Below are 23,762 nucleotides of genomic sequence, written 5' to 3'. Positions count from 1 at the left end.
ATTTTTAACCTTATTTTGACATTGAATAGATATGCTTTGGTCAATATTGTATTAACACTTTGAAATTGTGAAATGTCTCACTTTGAAATTGATTAGGTTTAAGAAATAAAAATAGTCAAAAGTCTATCCCATAAGAAAGCAGTTGCAATGTTAAGAGGAATTAAAAAAAAAAAAAAAAGGAAAGATAAAAATAATTAAGGCATTTTCTGAGTTGTATCTTCCTGCTTCTTTTCTTCCTGAAAAGTTCCTCTGGGCCCAGCTGCAGTCCACTGTACTTATCCAACAAATGAAATATCTCCCCTGAATCTACTTTTTCAGAACTATAAACAATTATGAAATTTAGCTGTTATAAAATGAATAGCTTTAGAAACAATACAGGCTGATCTTGCCTAAAAAGAGTGAAATTCTCTATCAGGGCACTAAATAGAGTGTTGAGGGAGGAAATTACATCTTAATAGAATTGAGTGAAAGATTATTTGGTATGTTTGGTGAGTGCATTTTGTTAATTAACAATGAAACAGAAAACAAACAACAACAAAAAAAAGATGCAAACCAAAAAGCAGAGGATTCACACTGTCCCAAGACTGTTTACCTCTCTATATCTTTTCTTGCTTGTCTACACAAAACTTAGTGGGGTTTCCTGGTGGCTCAGATGGTAAAGAATCTGCTCACAATGCAGGAGACCTGGGTTCAATCCCTGGGTCAGGAAAATCCCCTGGAGAAGGGAATGGCAACCCACTCCAGTATTCATGCCTGGAGAATTCCATGAACAGATGAGCCTGGTGGGCTACAGTCCGTGGGGTTGCAAAGGGTTGGACAGGACTAAACAACTAACACTACTACTACTAAGTAAAACTAGTTATGAATAATAGTTTTACAGGAATATTGTGCAAAAACATTCAAGCAGCTTGATCTCAAACTCTCACTCTCTCTCTCTCTCTCTGCCTCTTTCTCTTTAACTTAGTATTTCACTCAGTCTTACTGTCTTTCTCCATTTTATCCTCCTTCCGATCTTACCTCTCATCCCACGCTGCCTTCTTCTTTCCTTTCTGCTTTCCTATCCCTCTTCTAAAATGCAAAGCAAAATAATAAAAAGGCTAAAATAATTAATACCAATAGTTTCAACACTCTAGTAAAAATAATTATTATAGCACTAGTATTTACAAAAGTCTTAAAAGATCTAACTCATTTAAACCTCAAAATAACCCTATGAGGTAAGAATTATTATTATATCAATTTTATTTTCCTTAACTACTTTCATTTCACTTCAGTTGCTCAGTCATGTCCAACTCTTTGTGACCCAATGGACTTCAGCATGCCAGCCTTCCCTGTCCATCATAAACTCCCAGAGATTGCTCAAACTAATCGTCCATCGAGGTCATGATGCCATACAACCATCTCATCCTCTGTCATCCCCTTCTCCTTCTGCACTCAGTCTTTCCCAGCATCAGGGTCTTTCAAATGAGTCATTCCTTCTCATCAGGTGGCCAAAGTATTGGACTTTCAGCTTCAACATCAGTCCTTCCAATGAACACCCAGGACTAATCTCCTTTAGGATGGACTGGTTGGATCTCCTTGCAGTCCAGGGGACTCTCAAGAGTCTTCCCCAACACCACAGTTCAAAAGCATCAATTCTTCGGCACTCAGCCTTCTATATGGTTCAACTGTCACATCCATATATGATACTGGAAAAACCACAGCTTTGACCTTATGGACATTAGTTGGCAAGTAATGTCTCTGCTTTTTAATATGCTGTCTAGGTTGCTCATAACTTTTCTTTCAAGGAGCAAGTATCTTTTAATTTTGTGGTTGCAGTGGTTGTGGAACCCAAGAAAATAAAGTCTGCCACTGTTTCCATATCTATTTGCCATGGAGTGATGGGACCAGATGCCATGATCTTAGTTTTTTGAGTGTTGAGTTTTAAGCCAACTTTTTTACTCTCCTCTTTCACCATACAAAAGGCTCTTTAATTCCTCTTCGCTTTCTGCCATAAGGGTGGTGTCATCTGCATATCTGAGGTTATTGATATGTCTCCCAGTGATCTTGATTCCAGCTTGTGCTTCATTCAGCCCAGCATTTTGCATGATGTAGTCTGCATATAAGTTAAATAAGCCAGGTGACAATATACAGCCTTGACGTACTCCTTTTCCGGTTTCGACCGGTCCTTTGTCCCATGTCCAGTTCTAACTGTTGCTTCTTGACTGCATATTTCTCAGGAGACAGGTAAGATGGTCTGGTATTCCCGTCTCTTTAAGAATTTTAAACAGTTTGTTATGATCCACACAGTCAAAGGCTTTAGTATAGTCAATAAAGCTGAAGTAGATGTTTTTCTGGAACTTTCTTGCTTTTTCTGTGATCCAACAGATGTTGGCAATTTGATCTCTTGTTCCTCTGCCTTTTCTAAATCCAGCTTGAACATCTGGAATTTCACTGTTCATGTATTGTTGAAGCCTTGCTTGGAGAATTTTGAGCATTTCTTTGCTAGCATGTGAGAAGAGTGCAATTATGCAGTAGTTTGAACATTCTTTGGCATTGCCTTTCTTTGGGACTGGAATGAAAATACCTTTTCCAGTCCTGTGACTGCTGCTGCATTTTCCAAATTTGCTGGCATATTGAGTGAAGCAGTTTCATAGCATCATCTTTTAGGATATGAAATAGCTCAGCTGGAATTCCATCACCTCCACTAGCTTTGTTCATCATGATGCTTCCTAAAGTCCACTTGTCTTTGCATTCCAGGATGTCTGGCCCTAGGTGAGAGATCACACCATCGTGGTTATCTGGTTCATGAAGATTTTTTTTTTTTTTTGTATAGTTCTTCTGTGTATTCTTTCCACCTCGTCTTAATATCTTCTCCTTCTGTTAGATCCATACCATTCTGTCCTTTATTTTCTCTTTGATATCATTTAGCTCCAGGAATACAGTAACATGTCAAAAACTCTTTGCAACCTCATGGACTTTACAGTCCATGGCATTCTCTAGTCCAGAATCCTGGATTGTGTAGCCATTCCCTTCTCCAGAGGATCTTCCCAAGCCAGGGATTGAACCCAGGTCTCCCACATTGCAGGCTGATTCTTTACCAGCTGAACCACTAAGGAAGCCCAAGAATACTGGAGCGGGTAGGCTATCCCTTCTCCAGCAAATCTACCTGACCCAGGAATCAAACCAGGGTATCCTGCATTGCAGTCAGATTCTTTACCAGCGGAGCTACCATGGAATCCCCAACTCTTCTTTATCTACCACCATATCTCAATAATTTTTTAATGTATGAATGAAAGAATGAATATGCTTCATAGTGTTAGTTTGCAAGCTTGATCTGGGAGATACTGGAGAAATATGTTTCTGTGTATTTCTTGGGTATACATCCAGGGACTAGGTCTTATGGATGTTTTTTCTGTTTGTATTAGGGATTTTTTGGTGGGCGAGTAACAGCAGCATCCATTAAAAACTATACAAGAAGTTGCAACCAGCCGTTTGAAACCTAAACGATCAATTTTGGAAACGAGCTGGCCCATAACAAAATTTGGCCTTCTTTCTATCTTCTTCGCCTTTACCTACCTTTCAGCCAATAAATTAATTTAAGAAATGTATCTACCTATCTTTAGATTTTGCCTTTGCCAAGTGTGCAAATGTTAAATTTTAGTAAGTTTCCATTTGTGATCATGTCACATATTTCCTTGAAAGGATGGGGTCATGAGAAGAAGTTTAATTCGATCACAAAACTGCATACTTTTCAGGATAAAAGATAAAGGCTAAGGAAAGAGTCCATTATGTTACAAGATAGAAAGTAACCTTTGGACACAAAACAACCATTTTTAATGATTAAGGACAGAATTTACTATTAGAAGTATATTCATAATAGTGACTTCATTTTAATTAGGAACTTCATTCATGCCCCAGCAAGCACTGTGAACTCATTAGGATATGTTAAGTTACAGTGTGGCATGGCAGGTGATGAAAAATGTAAGGGAGAATTAAAAAATAAATTGAGCTTAGAATATTAGAATATGTAAGTGATATTCATTTGGCAGTGAATTTGACATATACAGTTCCTTAGAAGAAGCAGAAGAAGAGAAAAAGAAATATCTATCCCAGGAATGATTGCTTTAAAATCTTGAATACTTTAATTGCATGTGTCAAAACAGAAATATTTGACTATAAGCAAATGGGAAGTAAGAATTAGAATTCAAATATAGCCCCAAAGTTACTCTCATTAAAAAATTACATTCCAGTCATTAAAATTTAGATTAAAATTTTACTATTAAAATTGCACTTGAATGCCACTGTGGGAGTCTATTTTCTGCTTATTTATTTTGTTGGCAATCACAGAAACTGCATGAGTTCAGGGAGAGTAGAATTTAAGAATTCAAGAGGAAAACAAAAGTAAGAGACTACAGCTCAGTTTTGACAAAATGCTATTTAGCACTTTATACTGATTCACACCTGTAAGGAAGGATGTGCAGGTTTGATTCCTGGGTCAGTTTGCAGTCCATGGAGTTGCAAGAGTAGGACACAACTTAGTGACTAAATCACCACTACTACTGATTCACTTATGAATGGTCATGTCTAGTATAAGATTTAATAAGTTAAAGAATGATTGTTAAATAAAAAGTCTCTAATTCATATTTTCAGTCTTATGCAAATAGACATTCATTTGGTATTTTTTAAAAAATAAAACACTGGATGTTAGCACTTTACTTTTCTGTTTATTCAATATGTACTTCCTTTGCAAAGCTGCTTGGAGCATTAGAGATCAGGATTAATGCTAAGGTCAGTTGCAGGATTCTAGCTAGTATGCATATTCCCAAGACTGATGCACTTAAATACTCTGGGAATTAGTGAGTAGTTTCTATCAAATAGACTGTTGAAAACAGTCTGAAACAAGCATTAAGAACAGAGGTGAAGCACACAGTTGATGTTCAGTAGATGCTGTGCCAGACTGATTGAATATATCATCAAAGCTAGATCATGGAAAAAGAGAGCAATTAAGTCTATCTTCTCAGAGTAAAATGATTTTCAGCACAACCTTTTTTCTTTTGGATTTTGTTCTTTTAATCGCTTCAGTGTTAATACCTTCCCCATAATAATGATGCTGCTGGACTTGCATCACAAAACCATGATAGTTTGCGCTGTGAATCACTGAGAGTTGCTCTGAATCACTGATAGTTGCTAGCTATCTGTCGCAATAGTGAACTTAGTCAAAATAGGGAAATTTACAGGTTGTCAAATGTGAGAGGTCAAAGAAGGTCAAACTTGGTTTGAAAACTGCGCTAAAATTCTCTCAAGATTTAGACTACAAAAGGAAAGTCATATATTCACAGTAAACTTGCTAAAAGTCAAAATAATATTTAATAATGTATCATGTACCAAATACTATAGTAAGTACTTAATCTCATTTTCTTCACAATGCAATGTCATATGAATCATTTTAATAATTTTGTAACTGAAGAAAACGAGGCTTGAGGAGGTTAAATAACTTGCTCAAATTGGAGGGGGAAAAAAATACTGCTTAAAAAACAGAAACAGGATTTCAATCCTGGTGTATATACAAGGCCCATGATTTAAGTACTTACACTGCTGAAATGACTTCTTCCACTTTTAAAACATCAAACCATGGTAGATATTGCTGCATAATATTAGAGATACACATTGACAAACTAATTTACTCAAGGGTTTATTACTCCAGAGGAGCTCTCAAGTTCTATCTTCTTTCAGCATTTGCCATATATTCCATTATAGCTAGCTCACAAGAAAGTACTTTCTCCCATTCCCTCTTATGCTGAAGATTTAATATAGTTCTTTACATTTAACAGAAGGCTTCCCTCTCCTGCCCCACTCCAATGCTCTGTATTCTGTCTTGTATTCTTATTGTGTGTTTCCTTTGCTGGATGATGACAGGACCAAGGAAGAAAAGCCAAAGCAGTTCAGAGCAATCTTCAGCTGCTACTTACAGTTTTCTTTTTCCTTTTTATTATGGACACCGAAAGTGAAAATGTTAGTCTCTCAGTCTTGTCTGACTCTTTAAGACCCCATAGACTGTAGCCTGCCAGGTTCCTCTGCCATGGAACTTTCCAGGCAAGAATACTGGAGTTATTCATTCCCTTCTCCAGGGGATCTTCCCCACCCAGGGATCGAACCCAGGTCTCCTGCATTGCAGGCAGATTTTTACCATCTGAGCCATCAGGGAGGCCCTTTATGGGCACTAATTTCCTACAGATGTTAAGAGAAAAATCCAGTCTACCTAGTTTTAAAAGCTGAGTTCAGCTCTTCAGATAACCAGTGTTATTTGAAATCATAACTATAGAGAAGATGTCTGTGAATGCATTTCCAAGTCTGGGCTACTGAGTGCACTTTTTTAAGGATTACCTATCAATGAAATATCTCCAACACATCTATAATACAATTAACTTTGAGAATTTAGATGTCTGGCTCAGCCTAAGGCCATATATTTCCAAGAACCAAATTATTTCATAAAATTTCCATTCATACTATGAAATAGGTATACCATTTACAATTAGGCTCATTTGGGTAGACAATTTAAATAGTGGTGTTTTCATTCGATTTTTTTTTTTTCATTGTTCATTGAGGTAGGAGACAGTGCAAATAGAAGCAAGTTAAATTCTTAACTATTTTTCATGAAATCCTCGGCTCCTTGCTATATTAACAGTTAGCAAAAATGACTTGGAATTTATTGTACTTCTATGTGTGGCATTCCAAAGTGAGTTGAGGTATGTTTCTCAATATGAGTAAATGTGTCTATGGGTTTTGCTACTGAGAAGTTGAAGCAAGAAGGCTAAGGGGGTGGGAAAATTCTGGAATATTCTCCTGTCTCTGAAAACAAACCACTGGACTTGCCATTGCTAATTAAAGCATTTTACTGAGGTCCTTCAAATTTTCTCGAATTAGAGGCCTCTCTTTTTAGCAACACTCTGGAGAATAGCGCCTTTTCTTTTTCTGTTTTAAAATTTCAACAGCTTTTGAAGTTTTTAACTGGGTGCCTTGATAATAATGTTCTGAATTCATAGTACCTTTCAAGTGTACGTACTTTACGAATGATAATAGAAGGCTTATTCACCAAAGACTTTGCTATCTCACTAAAGCTGCTGGAGATTTAAATGGCAGGAGGCAGCCTGAAAATAACCTGGGAGGCCAAAGATGTGATCTCATATCTACTGAAAAAATGTCCTGGCAGTACCAGTGACCTCAAGAGGTCAAGAATTTTAGCTTTACATTTTTTTCAAAGGCTACCTATGGCTCTCTAGGGCCCTCCTGGGGCAATGGTCTTTGTTCAGACAAAGTCAAGGATTTCATTAATTGAATCAGTAACACTACTTCTCTTCTCACCTGGGACTGTATCATAGTACCCTATCGGAGTTTAGACCTTCTTTATCTGTGAAATCTGACCCGGTCAGAGTATAAGAAAATTTTCCTTCAGGCAGAATTTGTAATACATAGGGACTCTATTCCTGCAGAATCTTACCAAATGCTACTTTTTCTTTTTTTTTTCTTTTTGGAGAGAATTTCTTGAATTTCTCCATAAGTATTATATGAGGTGTTGATTGTGAGACAAATGAGTTTCCTTTCAAATATCTGTGTTTTCTACTTATACATAAATTTTAATTCATCAGGGTGCCCTGAGAAGTTCAAATTATACATAGAACATACCTTGTATGAGAATCATTGAACTTGATCTCTCAAACTTGTAATATTATTTCTCATGATTTTAATTGTTCTTCAGCTAGTTGTTGTTGGTCACTAAGTCATGTCCGACCCTTTGCGACCCCATGGACTGTAGCCCACTAGGGTCCTCTGTCCATGGCAATTATAGTGGAGTGGGTTGCCATTACCTTCTCTAGGGGGTCTTCCCATCCCGGGGATGGAATTCACATCTGCTGCATTGGCATGCGGATCCTTTACTGCTGAACCATTAGGGAAGCCCCTCTTCATCTAGAGGTATAATCAAAATTATTTTTTCTAGGTACATAAGAATCCTATAAGAGACATATTTCTGAATTTGTAGTAACAAGATTCATATTATAATTTTTCAAATGAGAAAATGATAAACTAAAAGCTGAAATTTATAATCATATGTAATTTTTTTTTTTAGCTCTGATGATGCCTTCAGTAAAGTCAATTTAAATTACCGCACAGAAAATGGTCTGTCTCTACTTCATTTATGTTGCATTTGTGGAGGTGAGTGCTTGGAACTCAATACTCTGTAAACTAGTTACATGGATACATGGTCAGTGATTTGAGCTGCTTTATAGTTTACAAGAGAATTCTATTCATACTGTTTTTTCTTTTGCTTTGCTTCAGGTGAAGAAGTAACTAACTTCTAGACAGATATTCCAATTGATTTAACTCTGAATTTAAGTTTTATTGTGTTCCTACCTTGAATCCGGTATGCTTAGAAATTTTTTTAAAGGCATTTTTTTCAGTATCAGGCATGCTAGTCAGGGATTAGGTTAAATTCAGATGCACTTAAAGCATTCCTCAAAACATCATCAAGCAATTGCTTCACAATCTGCAGTAAAATGTATAGAAGGTAATAAATGCCAAAGACAAAATCCCAAAGTGAAAATTGGTCAAAGTGAAGACTAAGTGAAATTCGGTTCATAACTTGTTCTGTTCCATTCATTAATGTATCCCAAGCATCTAGGGTGGTGCCTGGCATATAGTAGGTACTCAGTAAATTTACTGAATTAGTAAATGAATGCTTTTTCTTGTTAATCCAAGCTAGTATGCTTTGGACTCAGTTTTTAAAAGAAAACTAATGTATAAGTATTGACTCTAAATATATCCCATCACTACTCCCCAAACAACATATCTTCCCAAATTTAAACACACCTTTCCAACCTTAGTCATTTCCTCCATATTTCTCTGATCTAAATAAACTAATGATGTAGTGATGTTATGATTTCTATCTAAGCTTTTTCACAAATATTAAATCATTTACTAGGATGAATGTTTTCATGTTTTTACTTTTTAAAGCATTATTAGAAGAGCACCAAATAAAAATGTAGCATAAATTCATTAAAATACACAGCACTGATACAAAGTTTTATAAATGTAGTAGCAGAAATGTTCACTAATAAGTAAGGCTGTTGATTAACTGAAAACTTAACAAATGGCCTGCAGAACAGCAGTCTGACATTTTCATACATTGGTGTGATGTTTATCATTCCACTAAAGATTAACTTAAAGATTTTTAAGTCCCTTCATCTATCTCCACAATTTCACTTTTCTCAATTTTTTTCTCTCTAAGGCAACAAGTCACATATTAGAACCCTTATGTTAAAAGGTCTCCGCCCATCTCGACTGACAAGAAATGGATTTACAGCCTTGCATTTGGCAGTTTACAAGGTACACAAGTTTTGTATTAGAACCAAAGATGATGAGCTTTGTTTTTTGTTTCATTTTTCAAATTAATGATCATGGAAATATGCAGGGTGATGAGAGCATTACGTTACTGGATAGACTTCTAGCTACTTCTTTGCTGAGCAGATATCATCAGAATATATTCACTTTACAGCTTTCCATCTTTATCTCATTTAATTCTCACAAGAACTCTGGGAATAAATTATATTATTATCTAAGGGTTACATGGTTAGCTAGTGGTTAGCCAGAATTTAAGATCTGACAGCCTGGTTTTCTTGCCAAAGCTCCTTCCAAGGAGACCAAGCTGCCTTAATGTAGAAGATGATGAAGCTGCATTTGAGGATGAAAGAAGCACGTTGAAGCTGCATTTTTCTGTGTGTTTTCCTAATAAACAAAATATCTCTAGGGCTCCCTTTAGTTTCTTTCTTTTATCATATTTGTGCTTCAGTTTTTTTTTTTTTCCCCCTTTGTGTCAGACCTTGGTTTTAACATAATTTCAGTACCTTTTAAAAAAAAAAAAAAGTGGATTGGATAAACTGGGATACTCAGTGGTGGGATAGATCCTTGACACTGTCATAAATATGAATTTATTCAACATATAAATTAAACATAAAAGCTCATTTTCTGATTGTAGTAAGCTTCTACTTATTCTGTACTTATTACAAGCTAAATATCTCACTAGGTTTTATATACATTATTTCTTTAACATTAAAATAACTTAGTGAGTTTCCTGTTAGTCCTTATTTTATGGAAAAGGAAATTGAAAATGAAAGTTGGATATCTAAACAGAGAAGCCTGGCATGCTGCTGTTCATGGGGTCACAAGAAGTCAGACATGACTGAGCGATTGAACAACAACAAATGATTAGTATTAAGTACAGTTGGCTCTTATTGCATATATTGTTCTTTCTCAATGTCATATGAATCTGTAACAGGATTTTATTTCAGTTTTGTATGTGCAGGTGTGGTAGGGGCTCGGGCAGGGGGTGGAGGGGGGCAGCTGTTTGCTTGTATCTGGATCACTTTTACTTTGCTCTGCAACCCTCCCCCAACCTTTAGAGAGTTTATCACAAAGGTGTGGGGGGAGAGAGCTGATATTCCCATGATTCACATTCACATATGTTCTTGTGATTCATCGTGCAAATGTTCTAATCCTCATCCTTTTTCAAGCTCAGTTAATGCTTAGGCAGTTTATCCAATTCCTTCTGGAAGAGAGTTTCAGTAAGTGCTAAGTTGTCTGTAACACCAAAATCACTGCAGATGGTGACTGCAGCCATGAAATTAAAAGATGCTTACTCCTTAGAAGGAAAGTTATGACCAACCTAGACAGCATATTAAAAAGCAGAGACATTACTTTTTCAACAAAGGTCCATCTAGTCAAGGCTATGGTTTTTCCAGTGATCATGTATGGATGTGAGAGTTGGATTATAAAGAGGGCTGAGTGCAAAAGAATTGATGCTTTTGAACTGTGGTATTGGAGAAGACTCTTGAGAATCCCTTGGACTGCAAGGAGATCCAACCAGTCCATCCTAAAGAAGATCAGTCCTGGGTGTTCATTGGAAGGACTGATATTGAAGCTGAAACTCCAGGATTTTGGCCACCTCATGCGAAGAGCTGACTCATTTGAAAGACCCTGATGTTGGGAAAGATTGAGGGCAGGAGGAAGAAGGGGACAACCGAGGATGAGATGGTTGGATGGCATCACCAACTCAATGGACATGGGTTTGGGTAGACTCCAGCAGTTGGTGATGGATAGGGAGGCCTGGCGTGCTATGATTCATGGGGTCACAAAGAGTCAGACACGACTGAGCGACTGAAATGAACTGAACTGAACTGAACTGAATCATCCTACAGAACTTGAATGAAGACTGAGTTGAGGGTATTGGAAACAGTGTCTGATACCAGCTTTTCTGCTAAATGGCAGGATGTGACAGTAGAAGTGCTCCAAGGAATAGGAAGCTGGTGATGGACAGTCAAGTCAGTATTGTGCAACCCTGAATCTGACTGTCTGGGAGAGTCTTTCTATATTAGTCGATTTTCCTAAGACAGCATGACACAACCACCCAAACGGTTTCTGAATGATTTAGTACTACAATCTTAAGAAAATATATTTCCACCTCTGTTTATGAAACCTAAATTTCCATTTTTAGAGTTTCCCTTGCTCTAGTTGTTCTGTTTTCTTATATTTTACCAAAGGATATATGGACTATAACTTTTCAATAACAAATTTAAACAAGTTTAGAATCTTAGGACACAAAGTAGGCAAAAATTTTTAAGAAGCGATAATAGAATGCATGCCACCAGGGAAGCCCACTTATTTTTTAACAAAGATAAAACCAAATGAAATTTACCATTCCTGTGTAAACATGGAAACAATATAGTCACTCATACTAATGTTGTAGTAAATGTAGTTCTAATTATATCTTCCCTGGACTACTGCAGTAGGCCTCTTGATTCATTTGGGGCTGTAGTTTTCTTCCCCCATATAATTTTTTATTCTATTTTACTATCATTTTAAATAAAATGACTTCTAGACTATTACAAGAAACACTTTATCCAGATGAATTGCTCACATTTTGTCCCATCTCCATCATCAGTCTGTTCTTTCTCTGAATCAGTTGAAAATAAATTGAAGGCAACATTCCCCATAGCTACTAAAATCTATTGATATCTTTATTTCTGAAGAAAAAGGAAATTCACTTATATAATCACAATGCAGTTATCAAAATCAGAAAATATAAATTGACACTGTACTCTTTATCTAATCTGTACTCCAAATTCAAATCTGGTCAGCTATTCCAATACTGTCATTTATAGCTATTAATTTTTAGTTTTGATTAGCATTCTGTCCAGAATCATATGTTTCTTATTTTCTTGTCTCTGTAATCTCCTTTAATCTGAAGGAGTTTCTCTGATTTGTCTTGCCTTTCTTGATCTGAGTATTTTTGATGCGTACAGAACAATAATTGGTATATGGTTCTTTTGATTTTTAGAAATGTTACAATTGAAATGTATTTTATTCTTAATACTCACAAAAAGAATAATTTAATTTTCAAATCATTTTATTGGCCACATTCAATTATACATCCTCCAATGCTGGGCCTGCCTCAGAGCTAAGTATTTTTCACAGGTAAGGACATGTCTGCTTTCATTAGTAAGAATAGAGAAGATGATAAGCTTTTAAAAGTCATATGAATAGTTAGATGCCATACTTTTCTTTCTTTGTTTTTGTTTGGTTGTTTTTTGGAAGGAATCAGATTTATTGAGATATAATTTATGCACAATAAAACACAAATTTATGTGTAATCGTTGATGACTTTTGAAAATGTATATATTCATGTACATCATTTTATCATGATATAGGACTTTTCTATCATAGACAAAAGTCCCTTCCTACCTTTATACAATTAATTCCTTCCTCCATGTCACATGGCCTCTGGAAACCACTGATGCCTTTTCTACCCCTACAGTTTCCCCCTTTTGAGGATTTTATATGAATGTAGTCCATTCAGTTTATTTCATTTTGTCTATGGTTTATCATAATGTTACTGTTGTGTGATCAGTAATTCATTTCTTTTATTGGAAAGTTGTATTCCCTTATAAGGATATACCGCAGTTTAATAATCTACCTGTTGAAGGATTTACTAATAATTGGTTTTATTTTATTTTACTTTATTTTACTTTACAATACTGTATTGGTTTTGCCATACATCAACATGAATCTGCCACGGGTGTACACGTGTTCCCAATCCTGAACCCCCCTCCCACCTCCCTCCCCATACCATCCCTCTGGGTCGTCCCAGTGCACTAGCCCCAAGCATCCTGTATCCTGAATCGAACCTAGCCTGCAGTTTGTTTCTTATATGATATTATACATGTTTCAATGCCATTCTCCCAAATCATCCCACCCTCTCCCTCTCCCACAGAGTCCAAAAGACTGTTCTGTACATCTGTGTCTCTTTTGCTGTCTCACATACAGGGTTATCGTTACCATCTTTCTAAATTCCATATATATGTGTTAGTATACTGTATTGGTGTTTTTCTTTCTGGCTTACTTCACTCTGTATAATCGGCTCCCAGTTTCATCCATCTCATTAGAACTGATTCAAATGTGTTCTCTTTAATGGCTGAGTAATATTCCATTGTGTATATGTACCACAGCTTTCTTATCCATTCATCTGCTGATGGACATCTAGGTTGCTTCCATGTCCTGGCTATTATAAACAGTGCTGTGATGAACATTGGGGTACAAGTGTCTTTTTCAATTCTGGTTTCCTCAGTGTGTATGCCCAGCAGTGGGATTGCTGGGTCATAAGGCAGTTCTATTTCCAGTTTTTTAAGGAATCTCCACACTGTTCTCCATAGTGGCTGTCCTAGTTTGCATTCCCACCAACAGTGCAAGAGGGTTCCCTTTTCTCCACACCCTCTCCAGCATTTATTGCTTGTAGACTTTTGGATCACAGCCATTCTGACTGGTGTGAAATGGTACCTCATTGTGTTTTTGATTTGCATTTCTCTGATAATGAGTGATGTTGAGCATCTTTTCATGTGTTTGTTAGCCATCTGTATGTCTTCTTTGGAGAAATGTCTGTTTAGTTCTTTGGCCTCTTTTTTGACTGGGTTATTTATTTTTCTGGAATTGAGCTGCAGGAGTTGCTTGTATATTTTTGAGATTAGTTGTTTGTCAGTTGCTTCATTTGCTATTATTTTGTCCCATTCGGAAGGCTGTCTTTTCACCTTGCTTATAGTTTCCTTTGTTGTGCAGAAGCTTTTAATTTTAATTAGATCCCATTTGTTTATTTTTGCTTTTATTTCCAATATTCTGGGAGGTGGGTCATAGAGGATCCTGCTGTGATTTATGTCAGAGAGTGTTTTTTTTTTGTTTGTTTGTTTGTTTTTTTGCGAGTGTTTTGCCTATGTTCTCCTCTACGAGTTTTATAGTTTCTGGTATTATATTTAGATCTTCAATCCATTTTGAGTTTATTTTTGTGTATGGTGTTAAAAAGTGTTCTAGTTTCATTCTTTTACAAGTGGTTGACCAGTTTTCCCAAGTTTTAATACCATTTGTTTGCCATCACCCATACAATATTAATCTACTAAGAATTATTCATTTCAGATGTAATTTTCAGTTCCAGAATTTCCACTTAGTGTTAAAATATAATTTCAAATTCTCTGCTATGGTTAAACTTCTTTTCATTTATGTTTCCATCAGTTAAGTTCAGTTGCTAAGTCATGTTCAACTCTTTGTGACCACATGGACTGCAGCACACTAGGATTCCCTGTCCATCACCAACTCTCAGAGCTTGCTCAAACTCATATCCATTGTGTCAGTGATGCCATCCAACCATTTCATCCTCTGGCATTCCCTTCTCCTCCTTCCTTCAGTCTTTCCCAGTATCAGGGTCTTTTCCAATCAGTCGATTCTTTGCATCAGATGGCCAAATATTGTATTGGAGTTTTGGCATCAACATTAGTCCTTCCAATGAATATTCAGGACTGATTTCCTTTAGGATTGACTGGTTGGGTCTCTTTTCAGTCCAATGAACTCTCAAGAGTCTTCTCTGACACCACAGTTCGAAAATATCAATTCTTTGGTGCTCAGCTTTCTTTATAGTCCAACTGTCACAACCATACATGACTACTGGAAAAACCATAAGTTTGACTAGACAGCCCTCTGTTGGTAAAGTAATGTCTCTGCTTTTTAATATGCTACCTAGGTTGGTCATAGCCCTTCTTCCAAGGAGCAAGCGTCCTTTAATTTCATGGCTGCAGTTACTATCTGCAGTGATTTTGGAGCCCCACAAAATAAGTCTCTCACTGTTTCCATTGTTTCCCCATCTGTTTGCCATGAACTGAGGGGACTGAATGCCATGATCTTAGTTTTCTGAATGTTGAGTTTTAAGCCAACTTTTTCACTCTCCTCTTTCACTTTCATTAAGAGGCTCTTTAGTTCTTCGCTTTCTGCCATAAGGATGGTGTCATCTGCATATCTGAGGTTATTGACATTTCTCCCAGTAATCTTGATTCCAGTTTGTGCTTCCTCCAGCCCAGCATTTCTCATGATGTACTCTGCATATAAGTTAAATAATCAGGGTGACAATATACAGCCTTCGTGTACTCCTATCCCCATTTGGGAAATATGTTTCCATATTTTCATTTAAATTCTTGAGGTTTTCATTAATGGCTGTTTTAAATGCTTTATATATTATTTCTAATACCTGGATTATTGCAGTGTTTGTTATATTGAATGCTTTTTCTGTTGACTACATATTACATTTTTTGTTTTCCTTACGTACCAATTTTTATTACATGTTAGACATGTATATTGATTGTTGCAAGAAATCTTCATTATGCCATCTTCCCTTAAAGATGTTGAGTTTGTTTTGTTTCTGGCAGTTAGTTTATGTTGGTGGATTCATGTTTTACAGTTAGTCTTGATTTGAGAATGACCTATGAATATGGTTCTTATTTCCAAGGCCTGGATTTGTAGTATCTCATCTGAATGCCCAAGAGACTTGATAATATCTCACACTTCTGGCTGAGTGAAACTCTAAAATCTCCTAGCACTACCATAACCTCTGATTCGCTTACCATCACTTTTTGGTCATAAATCAAGTGGTGATTCCTACATCCTAGATTCTTTCTCTGAAGCCCAACTAAAGAACCTGTATTGAATCTCCATGCAGACTTCTACAGTCCTCTCTCTGTGCAACTTCTTTTTCTCTTCAGTTTCCCTGTTCCTCAAATTACAGCCATTTTATAATCTTTGAACTCACTCACTCATGTTCAGTCATGTCCAATTCTGCAAGCTTATAGACTGTATCCCACCAGGCTCCTCTATCCTTGGGATTTTCTAGGCAAGAATACTGAAGTGAGTTGCGATTTCACCCTCCAGGGGATGTTCCCAACCCAGGGACCATACCCGGGTCTCCTGCAATTCCTGCATTGGTAGGTGGATTCTTTACCACTGAGTAACCTGGGAAACCCATAATCCTGTAAATCTGATCTTTATTCTCAACTCAGTAAATCTACCTTTCTACCTTCTCTTCTGTTACAGGCAGAAAGCCAGGGAAATCATGGAATATTGTGGAGGCTTACTTTGTATCTTTCTCATCTCCCAAGTTCCTTCTTCATGTTCTTTATTGCCTGAGAACAGTTGTGTCTATATTTTGTTCCATTTTATACATTTCACCTTGTCAATAGGGAAAATCCATACAGGTTATACAGTCATGATCACATATATTTTTAGGTTGCCTCTAAAATGATCTCAAGTAAACCTGGAATGTTAGGTCCATGAATCAAGGTAAATTAGAAGTGGTCAAGCAGGAGATGGGAAGAGTGAACATTGACATTTTAGGAATCAGTGCACTAAAATGGACTAGAATGGGTGAATTTAATTCAGATGACCATTATATCTCCTACTGTGGGCAAGAATCCCTTAGAAGAAGTGGAGTAGCTCTCATAGTTAACAAATGAGTCAAAATGCAGTACTTAGGTGCAATCTCAAAAATAACAGAATGATCTCTGTTCATTTCCAAGGCAAACCATTCAATATCACAGTAATCCAAGTCTATGCCCCAAACAGTAATGCTAAAGAAGCTGAATGGTTCTATGAAGACCTACAAAACCTTCTAGAACTAACACCCAAAAAAAGATGTCCTTTTCATCATTAGGGACTTGAATGCAAAAGTAGGAGATCAAGAGATATCTGGAGTAACAGGCAAATTTGGCCTTGGAGTACAAAACAAAACAGGGCAAAGGCTAACAGAGTTTTGCCAAGAGAATGCACTGATCATAGCAAACACCCTCTTCCAACAACACAAGACAAGACTCTTCACATGAACATCACTGGATGGTCAGTACCAAAATCAGATTCATTATATTCTTTGCAGTCAAAGATGGAGAAGCTCTATACAGTCAGCAAAAACAAGACTGGGAGCTGACTGTGGTGACTCAGATCATGGATTCCTTATTGCCAAATTCAGACTGAAATTGAAGAAAGTAGGGAAAACCATTCAAGTATGACCTAAATCAAATCTCTTATGATTATACAGTGGAAGTGACAAACATATTCAAAGGATTAGATCTGATGGCCGCCCATTGCCTGTATAACAAAATTCAAACTCCTAAATTAGATATTCAAGATCCCTTAGTTCACCATTTTGCTGATTTCAATTTCCAGACTCTTTTCTTGCATCCTCTGAATTTCCAAAATTAATGGCTTTCAAATTAATGGGGGTAACTACAGGTTTAAAATGAATATTTCCCTCTCCACATCACCATAATCTAACTTGGTACATCTAATATAAGCTGAGAATATAATTTTCTTTAGCAAATAGTTAAAGCAGTTTTGATGCAAGCAGTCAAAGGCTACATGTTGAGGATTTTAGTTCAAGTCTTGCAACTCAAATTGTGGTCCGAGAATCAGCTGCATCTGCCTCAAATGAGAGATTTGGGGGAATGAAGACTCTTACTCCCTATTCAGCCAGAATGTGCTTTTTTTAAAGAAAAGAAAAATCCCACATAACAGGTTTATGAGCTAAAGTTTGAAAAACACTATTTTAGATTACTCCATTCTTTAGATTATGTACTTTCATACTTGTGTTTTTATTGTTGTTATTTCTTCTCCTTGAATATCTTTTAAAATTTCTTTTCCTGATATAAAAGTATTATTTGTGTAAAAACAAGAAAATTGAGCCTTCTTGAGCTTTCTCAAACAGATGTTACTGTACTCTCTTTTGGGGTTTCAGTTACAAATTCATGTTTTTGTTTTTGTTTTGATGACAGCTCTTGTAATTATTAATTTGTTTATTTTGCATGTGAACTTTGAGCATTGGTCTTTTTGTTTGTTTGTTTCCTCAATGTGTACAAATTGTGAAGATCCTTGCTAAATACTTTTGAGGAATTAATGGGTACTCAAACATTAGTACAAACAATGCTTGATATTTATTTATTCAATAATGTACCTTGATAAATACTGACAGCTTAAAAGCTACACTATTCTTGTTAATATATCAGTTCTGAGACTAAACAGTGTATATCTTAGACAAATTGCCCTCTTTCTCTGTATCTCTGAAATGGAGGGAATATAATTTCTGATTTCATTGAGTGATTTACAGCTTTAAAAAGGAAAAACCATGTGCAATATGACATGCAGCAAAATACCTAGTACATAGTAAGTATTTAATAAAAGCTAATTATTATTGTTGAACTTTTATTTCAAAAACATTTACTAGAGACATACTATATCATTCATGCTGTTCAGGGGTTCTCAAGGCAAGAATACTGAAGTGGTTTGCTCTTCCCTTCTCCAGTGGACCCCGTTTTGTCTGCCTCGTGAGAAATCTGTATGCAGGTCAAGAAGCAACACTTACAACTAGACATGTAACAACAGACTGGTTCCAAATCAGGAAAGGAGTATGACAAGGCTGTATATTGACACTCTGCTTATTTAACTTATGTGCAGAGTACATCATGCGAAATGCCAGGCTGGATGAAGCACAGACTGGAATCAAGATTGCCGGGAGACATATCAGTAACCTCAGATATACATTTGATACCATCCTTATGGCAGAAAGCGAAGAAGAACTAAAGAGCCTCTTGATGAAAGTGAAAGAGGAGAGTGAAAAAGTTGGCTTAAAACTCAACATTTGGAAAACTAAGATCATGACATCCAGTCCCCTCCCTTCATGGTGATGGGGAAACAATGGAAACAGTGAGAGACTGATTTTGGGGGGCTCCAAAATCACTGCAGATGGTGACTGCAGCCATGAAATTAAAAGACGCTTGCTCCTTGGAAGATGAGCTATGACCAACCTAGACAGCATATTAAAAACCAGAGACACTACTTTACCAACAGAGGTCTGTCTAGTCAAAGTTATGGTTTTTCCAGTAGTCATGTATGGTTGTGAGAGTTGGACTATAAAGAAAGCTGAGTCCTGAAGAATTGCTGCTTTTGAACTGTGACGTATTTTCATCACACTTAAAGCTTTAATAAATCATATCTTTTGTGAAGATATATTCAGAATTATTTCAGAAAAGCCATGAAAGTATGAACTTTCATGAACAGTTATTATCATAGAATTAAATCAGTCATGCGGTCAGTAGATTAGTATGAATATATAAACTTATACTTGTAAGTATATGGTATGTACTCACATTTCTACATACTTATACCATTTTTTACTCATTGCAATTACATATGATATATACAAGAGGCTTGCACATGAAAAACAAAATTTTTCTAGTAGAAAGGTGGTTGGCAGTAGATGTAACATATCTTACCCAGGAGACCTAAGTTCAAATTCCAGATTGGTTTTGATTTAAATACACATTTAAAGAAAATATTCTATGTTATGGTGTGCCAGTTTAATTCTTGGGTAGCAGACCTGAAAATCATCTGGAAGTATAAGAAATTTATGAGGAAGTGACATTTCAAAAGGAAAAAGAAGGGGGGCAGTCCTAAGCTGGCAGAGGAATAGTACGGGGAGACCAATTTCTCCCCCACAAATTCATCAAAAGAACATTTGAACGCTGGGTAAATTAAAAAAAAAAAAAGAAAACACTTCTAAATGCCAGCAGAGGACATCAGGCACCCAGAAAAGGAGCCCATTGTCTTCAAAAGGAGATTGAGAAGTCTTGAGGCTACTGTAAGAATAAGACTGAAAACCAGAGGCAGGAGGCTTAAGTCCAAATCCTGAGAACACCAGAGAACTCCTGATTCCAGGGAACATTAATTGACAGGAGCTCATCCAAAAGCCTCCATACCTACACTGAAACCAAGCTTCACCCAAGGGCCAACAAGCTCCAGAGCAAGACATACCACACAAATTCTCCACTAACTCAGGAATATAGCCCTGAGCTTCAATATACAGGCTGCCCAAAGTCACTTCAAACCCACTGACATCTCATAATTCATTACTGGACACTTCATTGCACTCCAGAGAGAAGAAATCCAGCTCGACCCACCAGAACACCCGCACAAGCTTCCCTAACCAGGAAACCTTGACAAGCCACCTGTCCAACCCCACCGACAGTGAGAAAACTCCACAAAAGAGAATTTCACAAACTGCCAGAGTATGGGAAGGCCACCCAAAACACAGCAATCTAAACAAGATGAAAAGGCAGAGAAATACTCAGGAGTAAGGGAACAGGATAAATGCCCACCAAACCAAACAAATGAGGAAGGGAGAGGGAATCTACCTGAGAAAGAATTCCAAATAATGATAGTGAAAATGATCCAAAATCTTGAAAACAAAATGGAGTTACAGATAAATAGCCTGGAGACAAGGATTGAGAAGATGCAAAAAAAGGTTTAACAAGGACCAAGAAGAAATAGAAAAGAGTCAACATATAATGAATAATGCAATAAATGAGATCCAAAACACTCTGGAGTGAACCAAAAATAGAATAACGGAGGCAGAAGATAGGATAAGTGAGGTAGAATATAGAATGTTAGAAATAAATGAATCAGAGAGGAAAAAATAAAAAGGAATTAAAAGAAATGAGGAAAATCTGAGAGACCTCCAGGACAGTGTTAAATGCCCCAACATTCGAATCATAGGAGTCCCAGAAGAAGACAAAAAGAAAGACCGTGAGAAAGCACTTGAGGAGAAAATAGTTGAAAAATTCCCTAAAATGGAGATGGACATAATCACCCAAGTCCAAGAAACCCAGAGAGTCTCAAACAGGATAAACCTAAGGTGAAACACCCCAAGACACATAGTAATCAAATTAACAAAGATCAAACACAAAGAACAAATATTAAAAGCAGCAAGGGAAAAACAACAAATAACACACAAGGGGATTCCCATAACGTTAACAGCTGATCTTTCAATAGAAACTCTTCAAGCCAGGAGGAAATGGCAGGACATACTTAAAGTGATGAAAGAAAATAACCTACAGCCCAGATTACTGTACCCAGCAAGGATCTCATTCAAATATGAAGGAGAAATCAAAAGCTTTATAGACAAGCAAAAGCTGAGAGAATTCAGCACCACCAAACCAGCTCTCCAACAAATGCTAAAGGATCTTCTCTAGACAGGAAACACAAAAAGGGTGTATAACTCAAACCAAAAACAATAAAGTAAATGGCAATGGGATCATACTTATCAATAATTGCCTTAAGCATAAATGGGTTGAATGCCACAACCAAAAACCAAAAGACAAAGACTGGCTGAATGGATACAAAAACAAGACCCCTCTATATGCTGCTTACAACAGACCCACCTCAAAACAAGGGACACATACAGACTGAAAGTGAAGGGCTGGAAAAAGATATTCCATGCAAATGGAGACCAAACAGCAGGAGTAGCAATACTCATATCAGATAAAATAGACTTTAAAACAAAGGCTGTGAAAAGAGACAAAGAAGGACACTACATAATGATCAAAGGATCAATCCAAGAAGAAGATATAACAATTATAAATGTATATGCACCCAACATAGGAGCACTGCAATATGTAAGACAAATGCTAACAAATATGAAAGGGGAAATCAACAATAACACAATAATAGTGGGAGACTTTAATACCCCACTCACACCTATGGACAGATCAACTAAACAGAAAACTAACAAGGAAACACAAACTTTAAATGATACAATAGATCAGTTAGACCTAATTGATATCTATAGGACATTTCACCCCCAAACAATGAATTTCACTTTTTTCTCAAGTGCACACAGGAACAGTCTCCAGGATAGATCACATCCTGGGCCATAAATCTAGCCTTGGTAAATTCAAAAAAATTGAAATCATTCCAAGCATCTTTTCTGACCACAATGCAGTAAGATTAGATCTCAATTACAGGAGAAAAACTATTAAAAAAATTCCAACATATGGAGGCTGAACAACACACTGCTGAATAACCAACATATCACAAAAAAAATCAAAAAAGAAGTCAAAATATGCATAGAAATGAAAGAAAATGAAAACACAACAACCCAAAACCTGTGGGACACTGTAAAAGCAGTGCTAAGGGGAAGGTTCATAGCAATACCAGCATACCTCAAGAAACAAGAAAAAAGTCAAATAAATAACCTAACTCTACACCTAAAGCAACTAGAAAAGCAAGAAATTAAGAACCCCAGGGTTAGTAGAAGGAAAAAAATCTTAAAAATTAGGGCAGAAATAAATGCAAAAGAAACAAAAGACACCATAGCAAAAATCAACAAAGCCAAAAGCTGTTTCTTTGAGAGAATAAATAAAATTGACAAACCATTAGCCAGACTCATCAAGAAACGAAGGGATAAAAATCAAATCAATAAAATTAGAAATGAAAATGGAGAGATCACAACAGACAACACAGAAATACAAAGGATCATTAGAGACTACTATCAGCAATTATATGCCAATAAAATGGACAATGTGGAAGAAATGGACAAATTCTTAGAAAAGTACAACTTTGCAAAACTGAACCAGGAAGAAATAGAAAATCTTAACAGACCCATCACAAGCACGGAAATTTAAACTGTAATCAGAAATCTTCCAGCAAACAAAAGTCCAGGTCCAGACGGATTCACAGCTGAATTCTACCAAAAATTTAGAGAAGAACTAACACCTATCCTACTCAAAGTCTTCCAGAAAATTGAAGAGGAAGGTAAACTTCCAAACACATTCTATGAGGCCACCATCACCCTAATACCAAAACCTGACAAAGGTGACACAAAAAAAGAAAACTACAGGCCAATATAATTGATGAACATAGATGCAAAAATCCTTAACAAAATTCTAGCAATCAGCATCCAACAACACATTAAAAAGATCATACACCATGACCAAGTGGGCTTTATCCCAAGGATGCAAGGATTCTTCAATATCCACAAATCAATCAATGTAATACACCACATTAACAAATTGAAAAATAAAAGCCAATAGATTCAGAGAAAGCCTTTGACAAAATTCAACATCCATTTATGATAAAAACTCTCCAGAAGCAGGAATAGAAGGAACATACCTCAACATAATAAAAGCTATATATGACAAACCCACAGCAAACATTATCCTAAATGGTGAAAAATTGAAAGCATTTCCCCTAAAGTCAGGTACAAGACAAGGGTGCCTACTTTCACCACTACTATTCAACATAGTTTTGGAAGTTTTGGCCACAGCAATCACAGCAGAAAAAGAAATAAAAGGAATCCAAATTGAAAAAGAAGAAGTAAAACTCTCACTGTTTGCAGATGACATGATCCTCTACATAGAAAACCCAAAAGACTCCACCAGAAAATTACTAGAGCTAATGAATGAATAGATTAAAGTTGCAGGATATAAAATTAACACACAGAAATCCCTTGCATTTCTATACACTAATAATGAGAAAATAGAGAAAGTAAGGAAACAATTGTATTCACCATTACAATGAAAAGAATAAAATACTTAGGAATA

At 36.4% G+C, this 23,762-nt stretch overlaps 1 protein-coding gene across 1 annotated transcript in view; it reads left to right on the top strand.

Annotated features, from left to right (window-relative positions):
- TNNI3K (TNNI3 interacting kinase) overlaps positions 1–23,762 on the top strand; it is a 344,134-nt gene that overhangs the window by 5,637 nt on the left and 314,735 nt on the right. The window contains exons 3-4 of the mRNA XM_068966744.1: positions 8,105–8,190; positions 9,263–9,360. Coding sequence (XP_068822845.1) covers positions 8,105–8,190; positions 9,263–9,360 — 184 coding nt within the window. The remainder of the gene's footprint in view (positions 1–8,104; positions 8,191–9,262; positions 9,361–23,762) is intronic.

This window comes from Capricornis sumatraensis, chromosome 2 (assembly GCF_032405125.1).
Source record: "Capricornis sumatraensis isolate serow.1 chromosome 2, serow.2, whole genome shotgun sequence".
In the NCBI taxonomy this organism is placed as follows: Eukaryota; Metazoa; Chordata; class Mammalia; order Artiodactyla; family Bovidae; genus Capricornis; species Capricornis sumatraensis.
Note: the sequence above shows the minus strand (reverse complement) of the source record. Positions and strands in the feature narration are given on the sequence as shown.